Source organism: Heloderma suspectum, chromosome 1 (genome assembly GCF_057233095.1).
Source record: "Heloderma suspectum isolate Gila_16-S chromosome 1, 16-S_ref, whole genome shotgun sequence".
NCBI classification, from domain to species: domain Eukaryota; kingdom Metazoa; phylum Chordata; class Lepidosauria; order Squamata; family Helodermatidae; genus Heloderma; species Heloderma suspectum.
Genome location: NC_139458.1, coordinates 209,680,200 through 209,699,467, shown reverse-complemented (window position 1 = coordinate 209,699,467; position 19,268 = coordinate 209,680,200). Strand labels below are relative to the sequence as shown.

Below are 19,268 nucleotides of genomic sequence, written 5' to 3'. Positions count from 1 at the left end.
TTGTTGTCCTTATCTTTAGTTTCATCTCATTTTTTCCAGCTGTTGCTTCTTATATTCTTTGTTAGCTCTGATTCAGGGCAGAACTACATATTATGAGGGAAACAGCATTCCCAACGTCATGTTGCCTCCTAATACTGATACGGGGAGAGAATCAACAGGGCAGCAGAAAGTGCTAAAGCCTTTCCCTGCCCTTGGCTTCTTCCCCACAAATGGCCCTGAGGCATTTTTCCTCAGCCAGCCTCCAAAACTAGAAGCAAATCTAGTTGTGTGGTAAGGGAATGGCCTGGGGAGGATGGCAGCGAGAATCAGCCAGTATGGGTGAGATTTAGCACCCTCATCAGCACTTCCATGTAGTGATGTGGATTTTCTGGAAAAACCTTAACTGGAAATTTTTCTTATGCAAATTAGGGTAATTTGCATAGGGTAATTTGCAATGGAAAATTTTCTGATGCCCTAGTGAGTGATTGGATTTAGTGTGTTTGTTTTACTTGCATGTAGTAAACAAAGCTTTTTAAAAGTACCCCATACTTTTTTTTTAGTACTTTTTTATGGGGTACTTTTTAAAAGTACCCCATACCATGTTTGATGGGAAAAAATTAAAGCACATTTACAGTGCAGTCGATACACATCTCCCAAGAAATAAGTCCCACTGAGTTCAGTGGGGCTTACTCCCAGGTAAGTAGGCATAGGCTTGCAGTCTTAATGTGATTTAAATGTTATATTATGTAAACATTTTTATTGGAATACTCATACAAATTCAAAGGCAATATCATGTACTTCCATTACATTGTTTAACTTTAAGAAAAAAAACAAAGGTACTGAAAACTGTTGACACACTAACAGATTTTAGCAACCCAATGAACTGTGCATAACACACTGACAAACACTCATCCATTTTAACAAGAGTTTAATTTTCTTCCACTATGGTAGTTGTGGCACCTTCAGTTTAGCTGTCGCTATTAGTTCTATCTCACACTGAGACATACGTTCTCCCACATTCCTCCTAGGGATAATCACCTGAAAAACATTAATTACAATTTTGAAACTGCCAAGCTTGCCTAATTTTGTATTTGCAATTTGCACCCATTAATTGTTACTAATGAACTTATGAAATGAAAAAAAAATGCCACGGAAAAATAAAGCACCAAAAAAAGTCTGCCCTGCTTCACTGCTTCCATGCAAGCCCCCTATCCCTCCCACCCACAAGTGTGTGAATATGTTTGCCAAGATAATATGTAGTTCTGTCCTATGGGAGAAAGTAAAGCGCTGCTCCTGGAGACACCTTGTGGTGTGCTCTATCCTGGAAAATGGATGGCCTACAGAGAGAGGTAGAACACTTTTCTATTTGGAGGGTGCACAGAGAAACACCATGCCCTTTCTGGGGAGAGGGGTCCATGCACTATAAAAGTGCACCAATATCCTACTAGATTTAAATATTCATCAACCCAGTATATTTTATTATCCTACTTTCTCTAATGCTTCACAGCCACTGAAACTTTGATCTGGAAATCTCCTATATACGTTGCATGGAAAACTTGGCCTTTTTCCCAAAAGAATATCAGTTCCCAGAGGCTGGCTGGAATATTACTTACCTTCAAAAGACATTCCACTCCCTTAGGCTGAAGATTGTTTTGCTGGGAAGAGTCTTCTGTCTCTTCACTGAAACAATTGCATCTAGGGCTAAAAGCATATTTACACAGGATGTCTCCCATGTTCTCCTGTCCTCCAATGGCTTGATCTTCTCCCTCCCTCGTCTTTTTCAGTCAGTTTGCCAGAGACTGGGCATGCATGCGTGTTCATATGACTTGCATGAGGTCTCTGCCACAAGTGATCTCATGACTTAAGAAACCCCTTTCTCTCCACATCCTAACACCCAGTGTTTCAAATTCATCCTTTGTATAGCTCCTTTGGTTTTAATAGTTCCTAAGAGCTGCAATACTCAGAATCAGTGATCCAAAAGTTAAAGTGGAAGGTTATTTCAATTGTTTTATTAAAATAATCTTGATGTCTCATCAATAATTTTCTTTTCATATTTGTTTACTGGTATTTATGAAGCACTTACATTAAAAGAAAATTCTAAGCGATACACAAACAATACAGCATAAAACCATAATAAAATACTGTATACAACTTAGAAGAGACAATTGCATGACAACAAGGAAGACAAGACCACCGTTCTAGAAATGCTTGTTCAAACGAGTAAGATTTCATTAGGTGCCAAAGCCCGAGAATGTGGGTCTTCTCCATCAGAGGTCTCCTCCTGTCACTCCACTGCTGTTTGCAAAAATGTGGTGGCAAGTGTGTGCCAAACAAGGCGTAGCTAGCTGTACATGCACTTGACTAATTCTCTTTTGTTTTTTTATATTTTGTTTGTGCAATTGTAATGCTGTGATCTCCCTTCATGGATCACTGCCTTGTTGTGGCAAAGGGGCTTGCGTAACTCAGTGAAGCCATAAGCTATGCCGTGCAGGGCCACCCAAGATGGACAGGTCATGGCAGAGAGTTCTGACAAAATGTGGTCCACTGGAGAAGGAAATGGCAACCCACTCCAGTATTCTTGCCAAGAAAACCCCATGGAACATATCACAAGGCTAAAAGAGATGACGCCGGAAGATGAGCCCCCCAGGTCAGAAGGTGTCCAATATACTACTGGGGAAGAGCAGAGGGTATTTCCAAGTAGTGCCAGAAAGAGTGAAGCGGCTGGGCCAAAGCCGAAAGGACACTCAGCTGTGAAAGTGTCTGATGGTGAAAAGAAAATCCGATGCTGTAAAGAACAGTATTGTTTAGGAACCTGGAATGTAAGATCAATGAATCAAGGAAAGCTGGAGGTGGTCAAACATGAGATCGCAAGATTGAACATTGACATCTTGGGAATCAGTGAACTAAAATGGACAGACATGGGCGAATTTAATTCAGGTGACCATCATATCTACTACTGTGGGCAAGAATCCCTTAGAAGAAATGGAGTAGCACTCATAGTCAACAAAAGGGTGGGAAAAGCAGTACTGGGGTACAATCTTAAAAATGATAGAATGATCTCAGTACGAATCCAAGGCAAACCATTCAACTCCACAGTAATTCAAGTCTATGCCCCAACCACTGAGGCCGAAGAAGCTGAGGTTGATCGGTTCTATGAAGACCTATAACACCTTCTAGAACTAACACCAAAAAAAGATGTCCTCTTCATCATAGGGGATTGGAATGCTAAAGTAGGAAGTCAAGAAATAATCAGGATAACAGGCAAGCATGGCCTTGGTGTACAAAATGAAGCAGGACAAAGGCTAATAGAGTTTTGCCAAAAGAACACGCTGATCATAGCAAACACTCTTTTCCAACAGCACAAGAGGCGACTCTACACATGGACATCACCAGATGGTCAATATCGAAATCAGATTGATTATGTCCTTTGCAGCCAAAGATGGAGAAGCTCTATACAGTCAGTAAAAACAAGACCTGGAGCTGACTGTGGCTCAGATCATGAGCTTCTTGTTGCAAAATTTCGGCTTAAATTGAAGAACGCAGGGAAAACCACTAAACCATTCAGGTATGACCTAAATCATATCCCTGATGAATATACAGTGGAGGTGAGGAATAGATTTAAGGGATTAGACCTGATACACAGAGTGCCTGAGGAACTACGGACGGAGGTCCGTAACATTGTTCTGGAGGCAGCAACTAAATCCATCCCAAAGAAAAAGAAATGCAAGAAAGCAAAGTGGCTGACTGATGAGGCTTTACAAGTCGCTGAGGAAAGAAGGGAAGCAAAAAGCAAGGGAGAAAGAGGAAGATATATCCAACTGAATGCAGAGTTCCAGAGAATAGCAAGGAGAGACAAGAAGGCCTTCTTAAATGAACAATGCAACGAAATCGAGGAAAACAACAGAATGGGAAAGACTAGAGATCTCTTCAAGAAAATCGGAGATCTCAAGGGAACATTTTGTGCAAAGACGGGCATGATAAAGGACAAAGAAGGCAGGGACCTAACAGAAGCAGATGAGATTAAGAAGAGGTGGAAAGAATACACAGAAGAACTATACAGGAAAGATCTGAATGCCCCTGATAGCCATGATAGTGCGGTCACTGAACTTGAGCCGGACATCCTCGAGAGTGAAGTCAAGTGGGCCTTAGGAAGCATTAGTAACAACAAAGCTAGTGGAGATGACAGTATTCCAGCTGAGCTATTTAAAATCCTAAATGATGATGCTGTTAAAGTGCTGCGCTCAATATGCCAACACATTTGGAACACTTAACAGTGGTCACAAGACTGGAAAAGGTCAGTTTACATTCCAATTCCAAAGAAGGGCAACGCCAAAGAGTGTTCAAACTACCGCACAATTGCGCTCATTTCACATGCCAGCAAGGTTATGCTCAAAATCCTACAAGCTAGGCTTCAGCAGTATGCGAACCGAGAACTACCGGAAGTACAAGTTGGGTTTCGAAGAGGCAGAGGAACTAGAGATCAAATCACCAACATTCGCTGGATCATGGAGAAAGCAAGAGAATTCCAGAAAAACGTCTATTTCTGCTTCATTGACTACGCTCAAGCCTTTGTGTGGATCACAACAAATGGTGGCAAATTCTTAAAGAGATGGCGGTACCAGACCACCTTACCTGTCTCCTGAGAAACCTGTACGAGGGTCAAGAAGCAACAGTAAGAACCAGACATGGAACAACCGATTGGTTCAAAATTGGGAAAGGAGTACGACAAGGCTGCATATTGTCACCCTGCTTATTTAACTTATATGCAGAGTACATCATGAGAAACGCCGGGTTGGATGAATCACAGGTCGGAATTAAGATTGCTGGGGAAATTATCAACAACCTCAGAGACGCAGACGATACCACCCTAATGGTAGAAAGCGAAGAGGATCTAAAGAACCTCTTGTTGAGGGTAAAAGTGGAGAGTGCAAAAGCTGGTTTGAAACTCAACATTAAAAAAATGAAGATCATGGTATCCGGCCCCATCACTTCCTGGCATATGGAAGGGGAAGAAATGGAAGCAGTGACAAATTTTATTTTCTTGGGCTCCAAGATCACCGCAGATGGTGGCTGTAGCCATGAAATTAAAAGACGCTTGCTCCTTGGGAGGAAAGCTATGGCAAACCTAGACAGCATAGTAAGAAGCAGAGACATCACCTTGCCAACAAAGGTCCGCATAATCAAAGCTATGGTTTTCTCAGTAGCAACGTATGGCTGTGAGATCTGGACTCTAAGGAAGGCTGAGCGCCGAAGAATTGATGCCTTCGAACTGTGGTGCTGGAGAAGACTCTTACGAGTCCCCTGGACTGTAAGGAGGTCAAATCAGTCCATCCTAAAGGAAATCAACCCTGAGTGCTCATTGGAAGGACAGATACTGAAGCTGAAGCTCAAATATTTTGGCCATCTAATGCGAAGAGAAAACTCCCTGGAAAAGACCCTGATGCTGGGAAAGATTGACGGCAAAAGGAGAAGGGGACGGCAGAGGATGAGATGGCTAGATAGCATCACCGATGCAATGAATACAGACTTGAGCACGTTCCGGGAGAGAGCGCAGGACAGGAAGGTCTGGCGTGCTATGGTCCATGGGGTCACGAAGAGTCGGACGCGACTGAACAACAACAACGTTGTGATCATTGGTCTAAATAAATCGGATTCTGACTTTTTTTAAAGGATCACGCAAACCCTCCTCCCACTTTCTGTGGACAAGAAAATGGAAGGATAGCCCTAGCCAATGCCTTTCTTTCTTTCTTTCTTTCTTTCTTTCTTGTGTAGACACATGTCCCCTGCCATGAAATTGTCTTTAAGGTTCTATAAACTTGTTTTCTTGTTTTTGCAGCCACTTTAAACAATACAGCTGACATATCCACTTTCAGCAGTTTGAAAGCCACTTCGCTTCGTTGCAGTTATCTGAAAAGGCACAAAGGGTGCTCTGACAGTCACCTTGCTGAAGCTAAACCGGTCAGATCAGAGCCTTGATCTCCATGGAGGACATGTAAAATATACATCTAAGAGTAGGCAAGGTGGCTGACCATGACGTCCCGTCGGTACTCTAGCGAGCTGTAATCACGCCCTCGCACGCTGTAGCAATCATCCACCTAAAAAGAGATGACGCTTCTCTCCCGCAAGGAGCATTTCCCACTCTATTCCACCGGGCAGGATTTATTTACTTAACACCTCTTGCACTAGTTTGTCCCATTCGAGGCCCCGTCTGCGCGCTCAACCTAGTCTACCCCTCCTCCTTTTTCGGCCTTTTTACCATCAGGGCTGGCCCCGCCCCTACGGCTTGGTAGGCTCCGCCTTTCCCTCCTCTTTACGTGAATCAGCTGATTTGAGCGTCCCTAGAACCCGGTGGGGATCTTGGCGGTTAAAGCGAGGGCGCGCGGCTCCAGGTGAGAAAGAAGGGGACGAGGGGGGGGAGGAGAGGCGTGCGGTGCGCACGCTGGAATCCGAACGACCACAGCGTCAACTGCCAACTACCATTTATTGCCCTCCCCCCGCGCGCCTTCGGAGCGCGCGGGTTGGGCGCGGAATAGAGCTACAGCCAGGCTGGGGAATGAAACTTCAGTCACGTGCTTAGGACGGGGTGATGGCGGGGGGGGGGCGGTGTCGGCTACCTCGTATTTGGAACAGCCTCACCTGCCTGTCGTCATGTTCCTTCTGTTAGCATCCCGACCCATTCTGTCTCCCTAGCCCGGTTGTTGTACGGGCTGAACTAACAAACATGCATAAAATTTACTTTTCCGTTCTGCAGAGAGTAGGATCTCCCCCCGCCCTTTTCTATTCATATGCGGAACCTATTACATGACCACGTATAACGGGGCCCTACCTCATAAAACACCCAGTGTTGTTTCCATTTCACCCGTAATTGTTAGGAAACTTAAATAGTATCAAGTGTTACCTGTTGCCATTAACTTCTGACCGTGCGTCTGTAACATGGGCCAGATACGTTTTGACTGCCTAGTGTGCTCTTTCTCGTGGAAAAACAAATCTCTGGCAAGGTATCAGCGTGGGATCGCGTTGGTCCCTCTTGCTGGTGGTGGCAAACGGCCTTTCCAAACGGAACTTGTTTTTCCAGGGGAAAGGGTGGTGGTGGTATTGTTTGCATTTGCTGCTGTTTTACTCTGGCTAGTCACAGCAAGTGATGCTCTGTCCTAGCTTAATGAAATGAAATGGTGTTGAGGGATGGGCCTTTCACAAATACACTTTGCAAAGATATGCATGCTAGCACTGAGCAGATGATTGAATAGGCCCAGAAGGAGAAAAAAAAACCTTTAAGAAGAGGGAGACAAAAAATTATTTCAAAGGGAGGGTACAATTCTAAATGGCATGAAAGAGGGGAAGGGTCTTGTCTAGTAATGATATGGGCACTGTCCAACTGATACCTGTGGTACTGATGATGATGATGATGATGATGATAATGATGAATACACTAATAGTGATCTCAGTTCTTGGAGTGTGGATCTTTATGTAGCAAAAAGAGACTTGCATCAAGATGTGCAGAAGTATAAAACATCTTTAGAGGCCCATCTACACCTGGCATTTACTCCGGAGCGGGTGCAAGTCGAGCTCCTTCGTGATAGATGACGTAGTTGCGACTTTGCAGCCATCTGTGGTTTTTGCCCAGAAAATGTGTAGTTCCAAAGAGTCATTTTGCTGCGATGTTTTTCATTTGCTACCGGTTTCCTTACGCTTGTGAGCCGTCTCTCCCTTTCCCAAACCAACTTCGCATTTTGTAGTGGGCGTGTTGTAGGCATGCGTAGTGCCTGCAGCACTCTGTAATGCCCCTTTTACTCCCTCCATCTCTTCACAGCTGCACAGTTACAGAGGCACAGGGGGGCGTTTTCATGTTTAATTACACTTTCACATATATTTGCAGCTTTGTATCTTTGCAACGGTTGCTTTTGGACTCAGTACCCAAGGGGGGCGGGGCTTTTGTGGGATGAACAACATCGCCCTGGCCACCATTTTGGAGCAATGGCTATGCACATAGTGCTCATGCTTGTGAGTGTGAACCATCGTGAGAGTCTCAGGCTGAGGAACTGACAAACTGATGGTGCGGAAATGAAGGAGCACAAAACACCCAATTTTTACCTTAAAAGGGTTGGAAAGACATAGCAGAGTCAAATACAAACAAGCCGCTGAAGTGTTGCACCCCCACATTCACGGGACTGCACAGCTGCGCATTTCAGTATAATGGCGAAACAAAAGGGCATGGAGAGTCTGTTAGGGAAGCGCGCAGTACATCGCGAGTGTATCGCAGGGCATGGTGATTTGAAGTTTCATTGCTGCGCAGTTTCAATGGGGGGGGGACAAAGCGGTGCCATGTAGAGGGGGCCTAGGAGAAAAACACACACAACAGCCCATTGAGGACTGAGCATGCATAGTGTCCATGGCATGCTGTCTGACAGTTGAGGGGGATAGGAATGGAGTATATGGCAGAGGGCATGCCTGGCTAGAATCTTGAACAGGAACATTCCACACTGCAGCATTTTGTTGCAGGACCCACTTATTAGAGGGGTGGAGTAGCCAGCTATATGAAACTTTCAGTCTCTGCCTGGCAGCCACCGGGGCAGCAGCTTCCTATGTAGTTCTCCTTAGGCACTCGACCTCTAGGTCAGGGGTGAGAAACCTCTTTCAGCCCTAGGGAATAAGTCCCATTGAACATTTATAGGATTATGTTGTCTGGCAGTAAGTCGCATTGAACACTTATTATGTTGTTAACTTCAAACCATCATAAGACTCCATATGGGAATATTTTAAAGACATTCCCTTGTTAGGAAAAAAAAGGAAAGCATGCAAAATATGTACAGTGAGTCAAAGATGTAAAGCGTGCTTGTAAGAATAAAGCACTTTAAATCATACACTGTTTAATTGTAAATTAACATGATTTAGGGAGCAATCCTATGGCCACTAGTCAGAGACTAGAAGGCCATAGGATATGTGGGTTCCCGGAGAACTGACCTTTTCTGCGCTGCCTCGCAGGCAGTGCAGAATGGCCTCGTGCTCCGTTCTCAGAAGAGGAGCGTGAAGTGACCAAAACAGGGCATTCCGGGGAGGGGAAAGTGGAAATGCCGGTACAACACATCCTATGTGTCGTCTGGCAGCCTGCTCTGCCTTTCTGCAGCTAGACAGCTGAAATCAGCCGTCTAGCTGCAAATGCTGGGCAGGAGAAGTGCAAAGGGAATGATTCCCTCCATGCTTCTCCTGCCCTGCATTGGATAGGTGGTCGCCTCCGAGTTCAGAGGCGGCTGCCTATCCCCATAGGATTGCACCCATAGTGGCCAGATTTGAACTATTGTCCTGGAAATATATGAAAAAGATTCAATGGGAAACTTGATTAAAATTAGTGATTTAAATCAACCTTTTTTTTCTTGATTTAAATAATGATTTAAGGCACAGTCCTACAGCTCCAGGTATTCCCCAGCCATCACTGCTGGCTGGGGAATACTGGAAGCTGTAGGACTTCTTTTCTGTCTAAACATGCATAGGATTGTACCCTTAATTGATTTAAATCAGTTCAGCCTGTTTAACCACCTATGCCTGATGAGGAACTGGGGGCTCAAATGGTGTGGAGATTTGCCCAAGCTGCCTTGGGCCTACAGCAACTCATTTAGGTCTGTCACCACCTCTCAGTTCAGTTCAATTCCTGTGTAAGAGGAACTTCAAGAGTTGCAGGTTAATTTTTAAAGTGAGAGAGCCAAGTACCAACTAACTTGATCACTTTTTAGCCTATAAGGTGGTATATAATAATAATTATAATAAGTAACTCCCCAGTCACCACTTTTCCTTCCCATCCCTTGGTCTAAGCATATAGTGTGAACGTGCAGTTTGGCATACAAGGGGAAAGATCCTTGAGTTGTCAAAAGTATACAGCCAATCCCCAGTTTCCAGATTAAGAAGCTTTATTGAGATTAGGGATGTAGATATAGGGGATGAGAAGGAAAGTAGGTAACATAAAAGACATACAACAGTTGCACTCCTATACCCACTTATCTGGGAATAGGTTCCATTGAACTCAGTAGGACTTACTTCTGAGTAGACGTGTATAAGGTTGCACTGTAAGTAACCCAAGCCAGACAATCATAAAGAAGAATCTCAAATTTGTGAGGATTAAGGATCACCCATGATGTTCATTAGATGACAATTTTTCATGGGGAATAATCCATGTTTTTTACTCCAGTTGGATCAGGGAGAGGATTGATGGGGGTGATGGATCCTCCAATCAGGTATGGCCATCTGGACTTTGCACGCCTCTTAAGGGCAGAGGTTTAAAACTTTGGGCATGGCATATTCAGCATGTAGGCAGAGGAGCACCTGGGGAGTTGATATCATTGACAGCTTTGAAAAGCCCAAGAAGGTGGAAGTAAAAAGGTGAGAGCCGGGAAAGAGTTTCAATTTATTCCTAGTAGACAGAACCATCATTCCAGTTTTTTTGAATGGAGGATGCATGAAATGTGATAGGTAAGTTTCTGTGTAACGAGGAAGCCAGGCCACTGTGTTGGGTACATTGGATTTTTAAGGAGACAGGCATTTTATTCTTGGGCTTTTTTCATGAATGGTTCTGTTTTATGTAGAAAGATTATGTGTTTTTTAGTAATTTGTTGTGAACCACCCAGACAGCTTCAGCTGTTGGCTTGAATAGAAATGTAATAAGTAAATAAATAAGTAAATTTTGGGATCATTGAATGGGAGAGGTCACATGTATAATCTTAAATGCCTTTTCCAGAAGTGGGCAGATGTTATAATGGCTGCAGTCTTTCAGTGTCTTATATTGGCTCAATGCAGACAGTATGTCAGAATATGGTTTTAACCATAATTAAGAACTTCCACCATGGTTTGAACTTCCAGGTGTGCATCAGCCAAACCATAGCTTGGAGCAGGCTATCTGCTTTCTATTTCCCATCTCCTTCTCACTGAGCTTTATATGTTCACTCCTGTTTCCATGGTGTAGCAGCCTTTTGAGGTTGAGCAACAGTCATACTTGTGGCTTGTTAATGGTTGTCTCATCCCCAACAACCCAGAGATCTGGGTTTGGATGTCATGATAAACAGCCCAGGGATGGCGCGTCCCTGGGTTGTTTAGCTGCAGTGGGGGAAACCAGGGTGCTGTGAGTCAGCAAGCTCACTTGCACCTGCTTGTGCATGACAACGGAGGGTTGAAAGAAACCCTGGGACGTTGTGATGTGTGACCTCAGCCAATGAATTTTAAACAACCTAGCTCTGTGCAGAATTGTAGCTCATGTATAAGAGTAATTAGTTAAAGCTTCTATATTTTAAATATCGTGTTAGTAGATTCTCACAAAAATTAAGGAACCCTATTTGAAAACACTTCGTGATTTTTCTTGAACATGCTTTCAAATATTCTGAATTCCTCAAACCACACTAACTTTTCAAATGGAGTTAGTAAGTTATGTTCTGTTGGTACTCTGGATGTGTTTGTGTTAGGAAGAAGTGTGCCTACTTAATAAGAACTGAGTATGTATTAACCTAGTGATGAACATCTTAAAATGTAATGGAACATTTTAATATTAAACATTTTAATAAAACCTATGCTATATTATAATCCCTGATTGTTTGTATTATTACATGCCCATCACCCATATCCTGCTTGTGATAGTTATTTTTATAATGTGGTATTGGAAAATTTTAAAAGTTAGGCCCTAAGGGAATGTGGCATAATTAAATTGAATGGCCAGGTTGTTGTTCTATGTTCCCTTGTGAGTCGGGCAGTGAGCCAATAAGAAAGGAATTGATCAGTACTCTTCCCTCTCTGTTCTCGGAGCCAAACACTCTCAGTGATCTTACAAACTAAACTATAATCATTTGGGTTGAAAATTAAACCTCACAACCTGAATGACAGTGTAACTGTATGGTTGAATATAGAAGGACTGGGAAATAGGCAGGCCTTGCCTCATTGGGCAAACAAAATAAGCAGTTGGAGGAGCAAGATCTATAGGGATGCCAGTGAAGTAGTATGCAGTCCAAGAGTCCCATTCCCGTCAAGTGTCTCAGAGCATACTGGTGACGTTGCTCACAGCTGCAATGTTCCCAGGGTTGCGTTCCAACATAGCAAGGAAATGTTAAGTGCACATCTCCTATTGGGGTGGCAAAATGGGTTGAGCTGACCTTGTCAAACGGGGGGTCACAATCATTGGTTGTATCCAGTTTTGGTCCTACTTTGGGTAGATCCATTGAAGTGAATAGGACTTAGGCTAGACTAACATTGGATACACCCCGTGGTAGGTTTTTGTAGTATTAGTGAGTATGAAAGATGTCTGCATGGAGTTAGTGTGACGAAGGCATGGAGGGGAGGCTCTTGGAACATGAGCAGATTCAATTGTTAGAAAATGTGTCAACTAATCCCTAATCATTTAGGAAGGCAGCAAACCAGACTGTATTACTTGTCATACATCGGTATGTTGTAAATTGGCACTTTACAGTAATCTAACCCGAGGAATTAAATTATACGTGCAAGATAGTGTGAACTCCTTACCAATCTGCCTGGTCACTGAGGTCATCAGAGGGCATGTTTCTGGTGGTTCCACATGGACCCATGGCCCGGTTGGAGTCCACTAGGAAAAGAGCCTTCAGTGTGGTGGCCCCTTTCCTGTGGAATTCCCTGCCTTTAGAGGTCAGGCAGTCGCCAACATTGTGTTCCTTCCGGCACCTCCTGAAGATGTTGTTATTCCAAGAGACCTTCCTTGCATGACCAGCCGTGGTTTGTTAAATTCCTCTTTGTTGGGGTTTGTCTTTTTTTTTTAATGTTTTAACTCTTTTAACCTGTTTTATTATTTTATCATGTTGTTCACTGCTCCGAAATCTTCTGATGTGGAGCAGTGTATAAATATTGTAACAAATAAATAAACTCACTAGAAAAGAGCATGCCTTTCTTGTTCTGCTTTTTAGCCACTAGAGTGGCTTCTCATTATACAATTTCCCTGAATGTTGGCATTCTCAGAAGTGGGGAAACTTGCCTGCTGAATTGTAAGGCAGCCATGTTGCTGCCTGTTGACAGGACATGTTAATGGCTGCTCAACAGCAGCATGTGTGTATTGTGGAGAAGAGCTGACACTTCCACAGTTTCCTTGTATCACGGCCGGAGCTCATAGCTTCCTAGGGTACACGCATACGTGTTTCCCTCTTTTCAAGTAAAGTCTTGTTTAAGGAAATAGTAATGTGATAAGCAGCCTTAGGGCGCAATCCTATGCATGTTGAGACAGAAAAAAGGCCTACAACTCCCAGCGTGCCCCAGCCGGCTTTTTTCTGTCTAAACATGCATAGGATTGTGCCTTTAATTGCTTTTCTGCAATAGTATATGAGAGAGATCCTTTGAAACCAATAACGTAGGTTAAAAACAGTGTTGTTCTCAGGAAAGAAAGTATTGTTGGATAATCCTAACTCTCTTCTCAGCATTGCAGCTGTTCTAATTGGGCCCTTAAACAGCTAGTAATAAGAGTGGAACTGGCTGAAAAGATCCAATTGTCTTTTAGACACAGGCTTTTAAAAACTGGTTTTGCTTTAATAGTGTACAGGCCTTTCATGGGATCTGTGGGCAGAGTGAGTCTCTCCACTGAGCTTTTATGTATTGTTGTTGTTCAGTCGTTAAGTCGTGACCAACTCTTCATGACCCCATGGACCATAGCACGCCACGCCTTCCTGTCCTCCGCTCTCTCCCGGAGTGTGCTCAAATTCATGTTCATTGCATCCGTGATGCTATCTAGCCATCTCATCCTCTGCCATCCCCTTTTCCTTTTGCCTTCAATCCTTCCCAGCATCAGGGTCTTTTCCAGGGACTTTTCTCTTCGCATTTGGTGGCCAAAATATTTGCGCTTCAGCATCTGTCCTTCCAATGAGCAGTCAGGGTTGATTTCCTTTAGGATGGACTGATTTGACCTCCTTGCAGTCCAGGGGACTCGTAAGAGTCTTCTCCAGCACCACAGTTCAAAAGCATCAATTCTTTGGCACTCAGCCTTCCTTATAGTCCAGCTCTCACAGCCATACGTTACTACTGGGAAAACCATAGCTTTGATTATGCGGACCTTTGTCGGCAAGGTGATGTCTCTGCTTCTTACTATGCTGTCTAGGTTTGCCATAGCTTTCCTCCCAAGGAGCAAACATCTTTTAATTTCATGGCTACAGTCACCGTCTGTGGTGATCTTGGAGCCCAAGAAAGTAAAATCTGTCTCTGCTTCCATTTCTTCCCCTTCTATATGCCAGGAAGTGATGGGGCCAGGTGCTATGATCTTAGTTTTTTTAATGTTGAGTTTCAAACCAGCTTTTGTACTCTCCTGTTTCACCCTCAACAAGAGGCTCTTTAGATCCTCTTCGCTTTCTACCATTAGGGTGGTATCGTCTGCGTATCTGAGGTTGTTGATAATTTTCCCGGCAATCTTAATTCCGACCTGTGATTCATCCAACCCGGCATTTCTCATGATGTACTCTGCATATAAGTTAAATAAGCAGGGTGATAATATGCAGCCTTGTCGTACTCCTTTCCCAATTTTGAACCAATCGGTTGTTCCATGTCTGGTTCTTACTGTTGCTTCTTGACCCTCGTACAGGTTTCTCAGGAGACAGGTAAGGTGGTCTGGTACTCCCATCTCTTTCAGAATTTGCCACAGTTTGTTGTGATCCACACAATCAAAGGCTTGAGCGTAGTCAATGAAGCAGAAATAGATGTTTTTCTGGAATTCTCTTGCTTTCTCCATGATCCAGCGAATGTTGGCGATTTGATCTCTAGTTCCTTTGCCTCTTCGGAACCCAGCTAGTAGTTCTGGTAGTTCTCGGTTCGCATAGTGCTGAAGCCTAGCTTGTAGGATTTTAAGCATCACCTTGCTGGCATGTGAAATGAGCGCAATTGTGCGGTAGTTTGAACACTCTTTGGCATTGCCCTTCTTTGGAATTGGAATGTAAACTGACCTTTTCCAGTCTTGTGGCCACTGTTGAGTGTTCCAAATGTGTTGGCATATTGAGTGCAGCACTTTAACAGCATCATCTTTTAGGATCTTAAATAGCTCAGCTGGAATACTGTCATCTCCGCTAGCTTTGTTGTTAGTAAGGCTTCCCAAGGCCCACTTAGTAAGGAAGCATTACTTTTAGCATTCCAATCCCCTATGATGAAAAGGACATCTTTTTTTGGTGTTAGTTCTAGAAGGTGTTGTAGGTCTTCATAGAACCGATCGATCTCAGCTTCTTTGGCCTCAGTGGTTGGGGCATAGACTTGAATTACTGTGGAGTTGAATGGTTTGCCTTGGATTTGTACTGAGATCATTCTATCATTTTTGAGATTGTACCCCAGTACTGCTTTTCCCAACCTTTTGTTGACTATGAGTGCTACTCCATTTCTTCTAAGGGATTCTTGCCCACAGTAGTAGATATAATGGTCACCTGAATTAAATTCGCCCGTGCTTGTCCATTTTAGTTCACTGATTCCCAAGATGTTGATGTTCAATCTTGCCATCTCATGTTTGACCAACTCCAGCTTTCCTTGATTCATTGATCTGACATTCCAGGTTCCTAAACAATATTGTTCTTTACAGCATCGGATTTTCTTTTCACCACCAGACACATCCACAGCTGAGTGTCCTTTCGGGTTTGGCCCAGCCGCTTCACTCTTTCTGGCACTACTTGGAAATACCCTCTGCTCTTCCCCAGTAGTATATTGGACACCTTCCGACCTGAGGGACTCATCTTCCGGCGTCATCTCTTTTAGCCTTGTGATATGTTCCATGGGGTTTTCTTGGCAAGAATCCTGGAGTGGGTTGCCATTTCCTTCTCCAGTGGACCACATTTTGTCAGAACTCTCTGCCATGACCTGTCCGTCTTGAGTGGCCCTGCACGGCATAGCTTATGGCTTCACTGAGTTACGCAAGCCCCTTCACAACAACAAGGCAGTGATCCATGAAGGGGGCTTTTATATATTAGTATGTGCTTTTTTAATGGAATAGCTTAGATATTTTTAAGCATTCCAGCCTTGTGAGATGTTCATTGACTGAGCAGCTGAGATGACTTTGGCTTCCTTGCATTTTTCAGTGATTCTGTTCCACATGGACTTCAACCACTAAGCTTGTGTTTTGCTATCATCGTAGTTGTTTTCAGAACTGTACCATTACTATCTCAAAAAGGAATGCTGTGGTGATGGAGTATTCATACTGACTGATGGACTCAAAAGAAGAAAGGTAAGGTGCTTTTTTTTTTCTCTGCAAAAATCTTCAGACTATATTGAAGGAATGTTTAACTCAGGCTTGTAAGTAGCTCTTCACCTGCAGCAGGGAAGAAGGGCCTTTGGGTGACTAGATATGGAACATTTTGCGAATTGGAAAAGGGTTGGTACTTTCAGGCAGTTGATTGGCAAAAACAACTTACATTTCTGTGTATGTATGAGCAGTTAGCCTACAAAATGCTTTTATTAGTCTAATAAACTTTGAATTTATTTCCAAGTCTGATTGAACATGATAACACATTTGCTTTTAAAGCTGTATAGCAATTTCAGCTGAGGAAAAAAACGCATGCCAGTTTTGTAGTTACAGCCGTTAAAACCACAGCCTCCTTTTTGGAACCAGAAGATAGAGAGCAAGGAGAATAATAGCCATATTTGGTGAAAAGGTTTCTGTAAATAGAAAACTTTGCTTCTCTTCAAAGAGCTCCCAACAAAGCACCCTTGTTATGGTGTTACCTGTATGTATTTTATTATATTTTAACCCTATCCTTCCTGCAAAGATCTCAAGGTTGTGTACATGGTTCTCCCTGCTCCCTCATTTTATCTTCACAACAATCCTGTGTGGTAGATTAGGCTGAGAGAGCGTGAGTGGCCCATCAGCTTCATGGCTGAGTGGGGATTTGAATCCAACACCAACCATTACCCTATTGTTCCCAGTAACGTGCTACCCACTTGAGCTTCCATATCTTGTCTGTATAAGTGACAAAGAGTACTGGGAATAGGCATGTTGGCTTCTTCAAACTTGCACTGACCAATCCTGAGGTCCTAAACATGCCCTTAGAATTCCTTGAACTGGTGTTTGGTATCTAATGATCGAGTACCCTCATGGATATTATGTATAGATAACATCTGCATTCTGAATAATGAAATGCAGGTAAAGCATCAATTGTATAAAACGTGGTAAGTACCAATTTTGGAGTGCCCAGACTCTAAATTTGTGTGGCTTTATACAATGTTATTTGTTTCTTTTGCTAAACAGCTCAGTAGAACAAGAAGGTGCAAGAGGGAGAGGCTTGGTCTATATGTGGCAGGCTGGTTGCTGTTGTCCAGCCCCAGAAAGACTTCCAGGTTGGAGTAGAAGGACAGTATTGCAGGCAGCACTTGGAGTCAGCCATGGTGTGCTTCTCTCAGATGGTATGGAACGTTGGTCCTAAGATAATGAACATTTAAAAAAATATCAAATTGTTTGAAAACTATTATGAAAAGAGATTTTCTGCAGTTATATTTTATGGGGTGCCAACAGTCACTTTCAATATTAAAAGAGTAAATAGTTCATTTATAGCTCTATCTGGCAGTTTAGAATGTTTGCACCAGTTAATTTATTCTTAATGGATTGGGCATAGATAAACCAAGGCAAGAACCAAACCATGCATGTTCTCTTAATGAAATGTGTGACATGGTATTGGAACTCCACAAAACTTTGCTTCAATTTTAAGTTTACTTTTGCCCTAGATAAATTCTTTCCTGTGTTATCTGAAGGGCCTTGCTTTGTGGGCAAATGCATTCCCTGTAAACTTGCTTTCTAAGCTTATGATAAAAGCACATTAATTGCCCCGTAATGCAGTAATTGTATCATATTTTCACTCTGTTGTACTTCCATGTTAACGTGATTTTTTGTGTGTGTGGCAAACTATATGTTATGGAGCTGAACATTTCACTTGGGGCTTTTGTTTCAGGTGGCGAGGTGTACAGTTTTGGAAAACTTCGTTGGAGGGTTGAGCTGGAAGATGCTTACATTAATTGTCCCATATTGGAGAAGGCTTTGAACGGACAGCATGTTATTATGGTGGCAGCTGGCAGCTTCCACAGCGGAGTGGTGACTGAAGGTGGTGCAGTGTACATGTGGGGGGAAAATTCTGCTGGCCAGTGTGCAGTGGCCAGCCAAGCCACTGTGCCAGAACCAAAACCCATCAGCATTTCTGACTCCGAAGCTAGCCATTTCTTGCCAATACGGATTTTGCAGCTGGCATGTGGGGAGGAGCATACCCTGGCACTCTCTCTAAGCAGGGAGATCTGGGCATGGGGAAGTGGCTGTCAGCTAGGTCTCATAACCAATACTTTCCCAGTGACCAAACCACAGAAGGTTGAGTACCTGGCAGGGCGCGTTGTGCTTCAGGTTGCTTGCGGGGCCTCTCACAGCCTGGCTCTTGTACAGTGCCTCCCCACCCAAGATATAAAACCCATCCCGGAGAGATGCAATCATTGCAGCCAGCTCCTGATTACCATGACTGACAAAGAAGACCACGTCATTATCTCTGATAGCCACTGCTGCCCATTGGGGGTGGCCCTGGCTGACCCCCAGTTGGAAAGCCACATCTCCTGCTCCTCACTAGAAACTCTTGAGGGGAAGAGCATAACAAGCAGCCAAAGTGAAGATTGTCAGAAAACCCTTGTGGGAGATCAGACACTTGCCGTTACAGAGTATGATGCAGCAAGTGTGTTTTCAAACAATGATGGACAGGAGGACAGTGGCATTTCTAGTCCAGGAAATCTCTTGATAACTGACAAAACAACAGTGAAGCAACACCTGACAAGTCCTCCAGATTATTCATTAAATGAGAGCGGAGAGAAGCAAATTGAGCCACAACCTGAACAGGTACCCACATTCATTAGGCTGTACTTACCTTACTCTCTGTCCTGTGTGCATGCAATCCTGCAAAATGCTCATGATTCTCAGGAATGTAATTTTAAATAAGAGCTCTGGATCTGAAGAGGGCATTGTTCCTGTCTAGCTCTTAGCCTGTAATCCAAAAGAGAGAGAGATGGCTAATACAATACAAAAAAAAAATAAAATTAATCAGGTCACAATAAAAATGCGGCATAAAAACAAGAGTAGTGTTGCCGCTGAATTTCATAATTAGTTGGCTCGTTGCTCAACACTTGTGCATCTGTAATACTCACCTTTGTAGCAAGCTTTGACTGCTGTCTTACTAATGTGTTGTTTTCGGAATAGATTGTGAGCTTCAGTGCATTTGCAGTCTGCATCTAATTATGGCATTTCTACGCATGTGCTGAGTTGGTTGGTTGAACCCCTTTCTTTCAGGAGGAAATGTGATGATGTCACTTTGACC

The 19,268-nt window shown here is 43.4% G+C and overlaps 2 protein-coding genes across 5 annotated transcripts in view; one reads left to right on the top strand and one right to left on the bottom strand.

Moving 5' to 3' along the window:
* Nucleotides 1-1,712, bottom strand: part of CDK15 (cyclin dependent kinase 15) — a 65,605-nt gene extending 63,893 nt beyond the window's left edge. The window contains exon 1 of the mRNA XM_084818023.1: nucleotides 1,593-1,712. Coding sequence (XP_084674149.1) covers nucleotides 1,593-1,712 — 120 coding nt within the window. The remainder of the gene's footprint in view (nucleotides 1-1,592) is intronic.
* Nucleotides 1,713-6,274: 4,562 nt separating this feature from the next.
* Nucleotides 6,275-19,268, top strand: part of ALS2 (alsin Rho guanine nucleotide exchange factor ALS2) — a 64,039-nt gene continuing 51,045 nt past the window's right edge. For all 4 annotated transcript variants that reach the window (XR_014785479.1, XM_084818004.1, XM_084817995.1 and 1 more), the window contains exons 1-4: nucleotides 6,275-6,368; nucleotides 16,011-16,156; nucleotides 17,177-17,331; nucleotides 17,874-18,793. Coding sequence is in view for 3 of the 4 variants with exons in the window: in XM_084818004.1 (XP_084674130.1) it covers nucleotides 16,137-16,156; nucleotides 17,177-17,331; nucleotides 17,874-18,793 (1,095 nt within the window). In the remaining variant the exon portion in view is untranslated. The remainder of the gene's footprint in view (nucleotides 6,369-16,010; nucleotides 16,157-17,176; nucleotides 17,332-17,873; nucleotides 18,794-19,268) is intronic.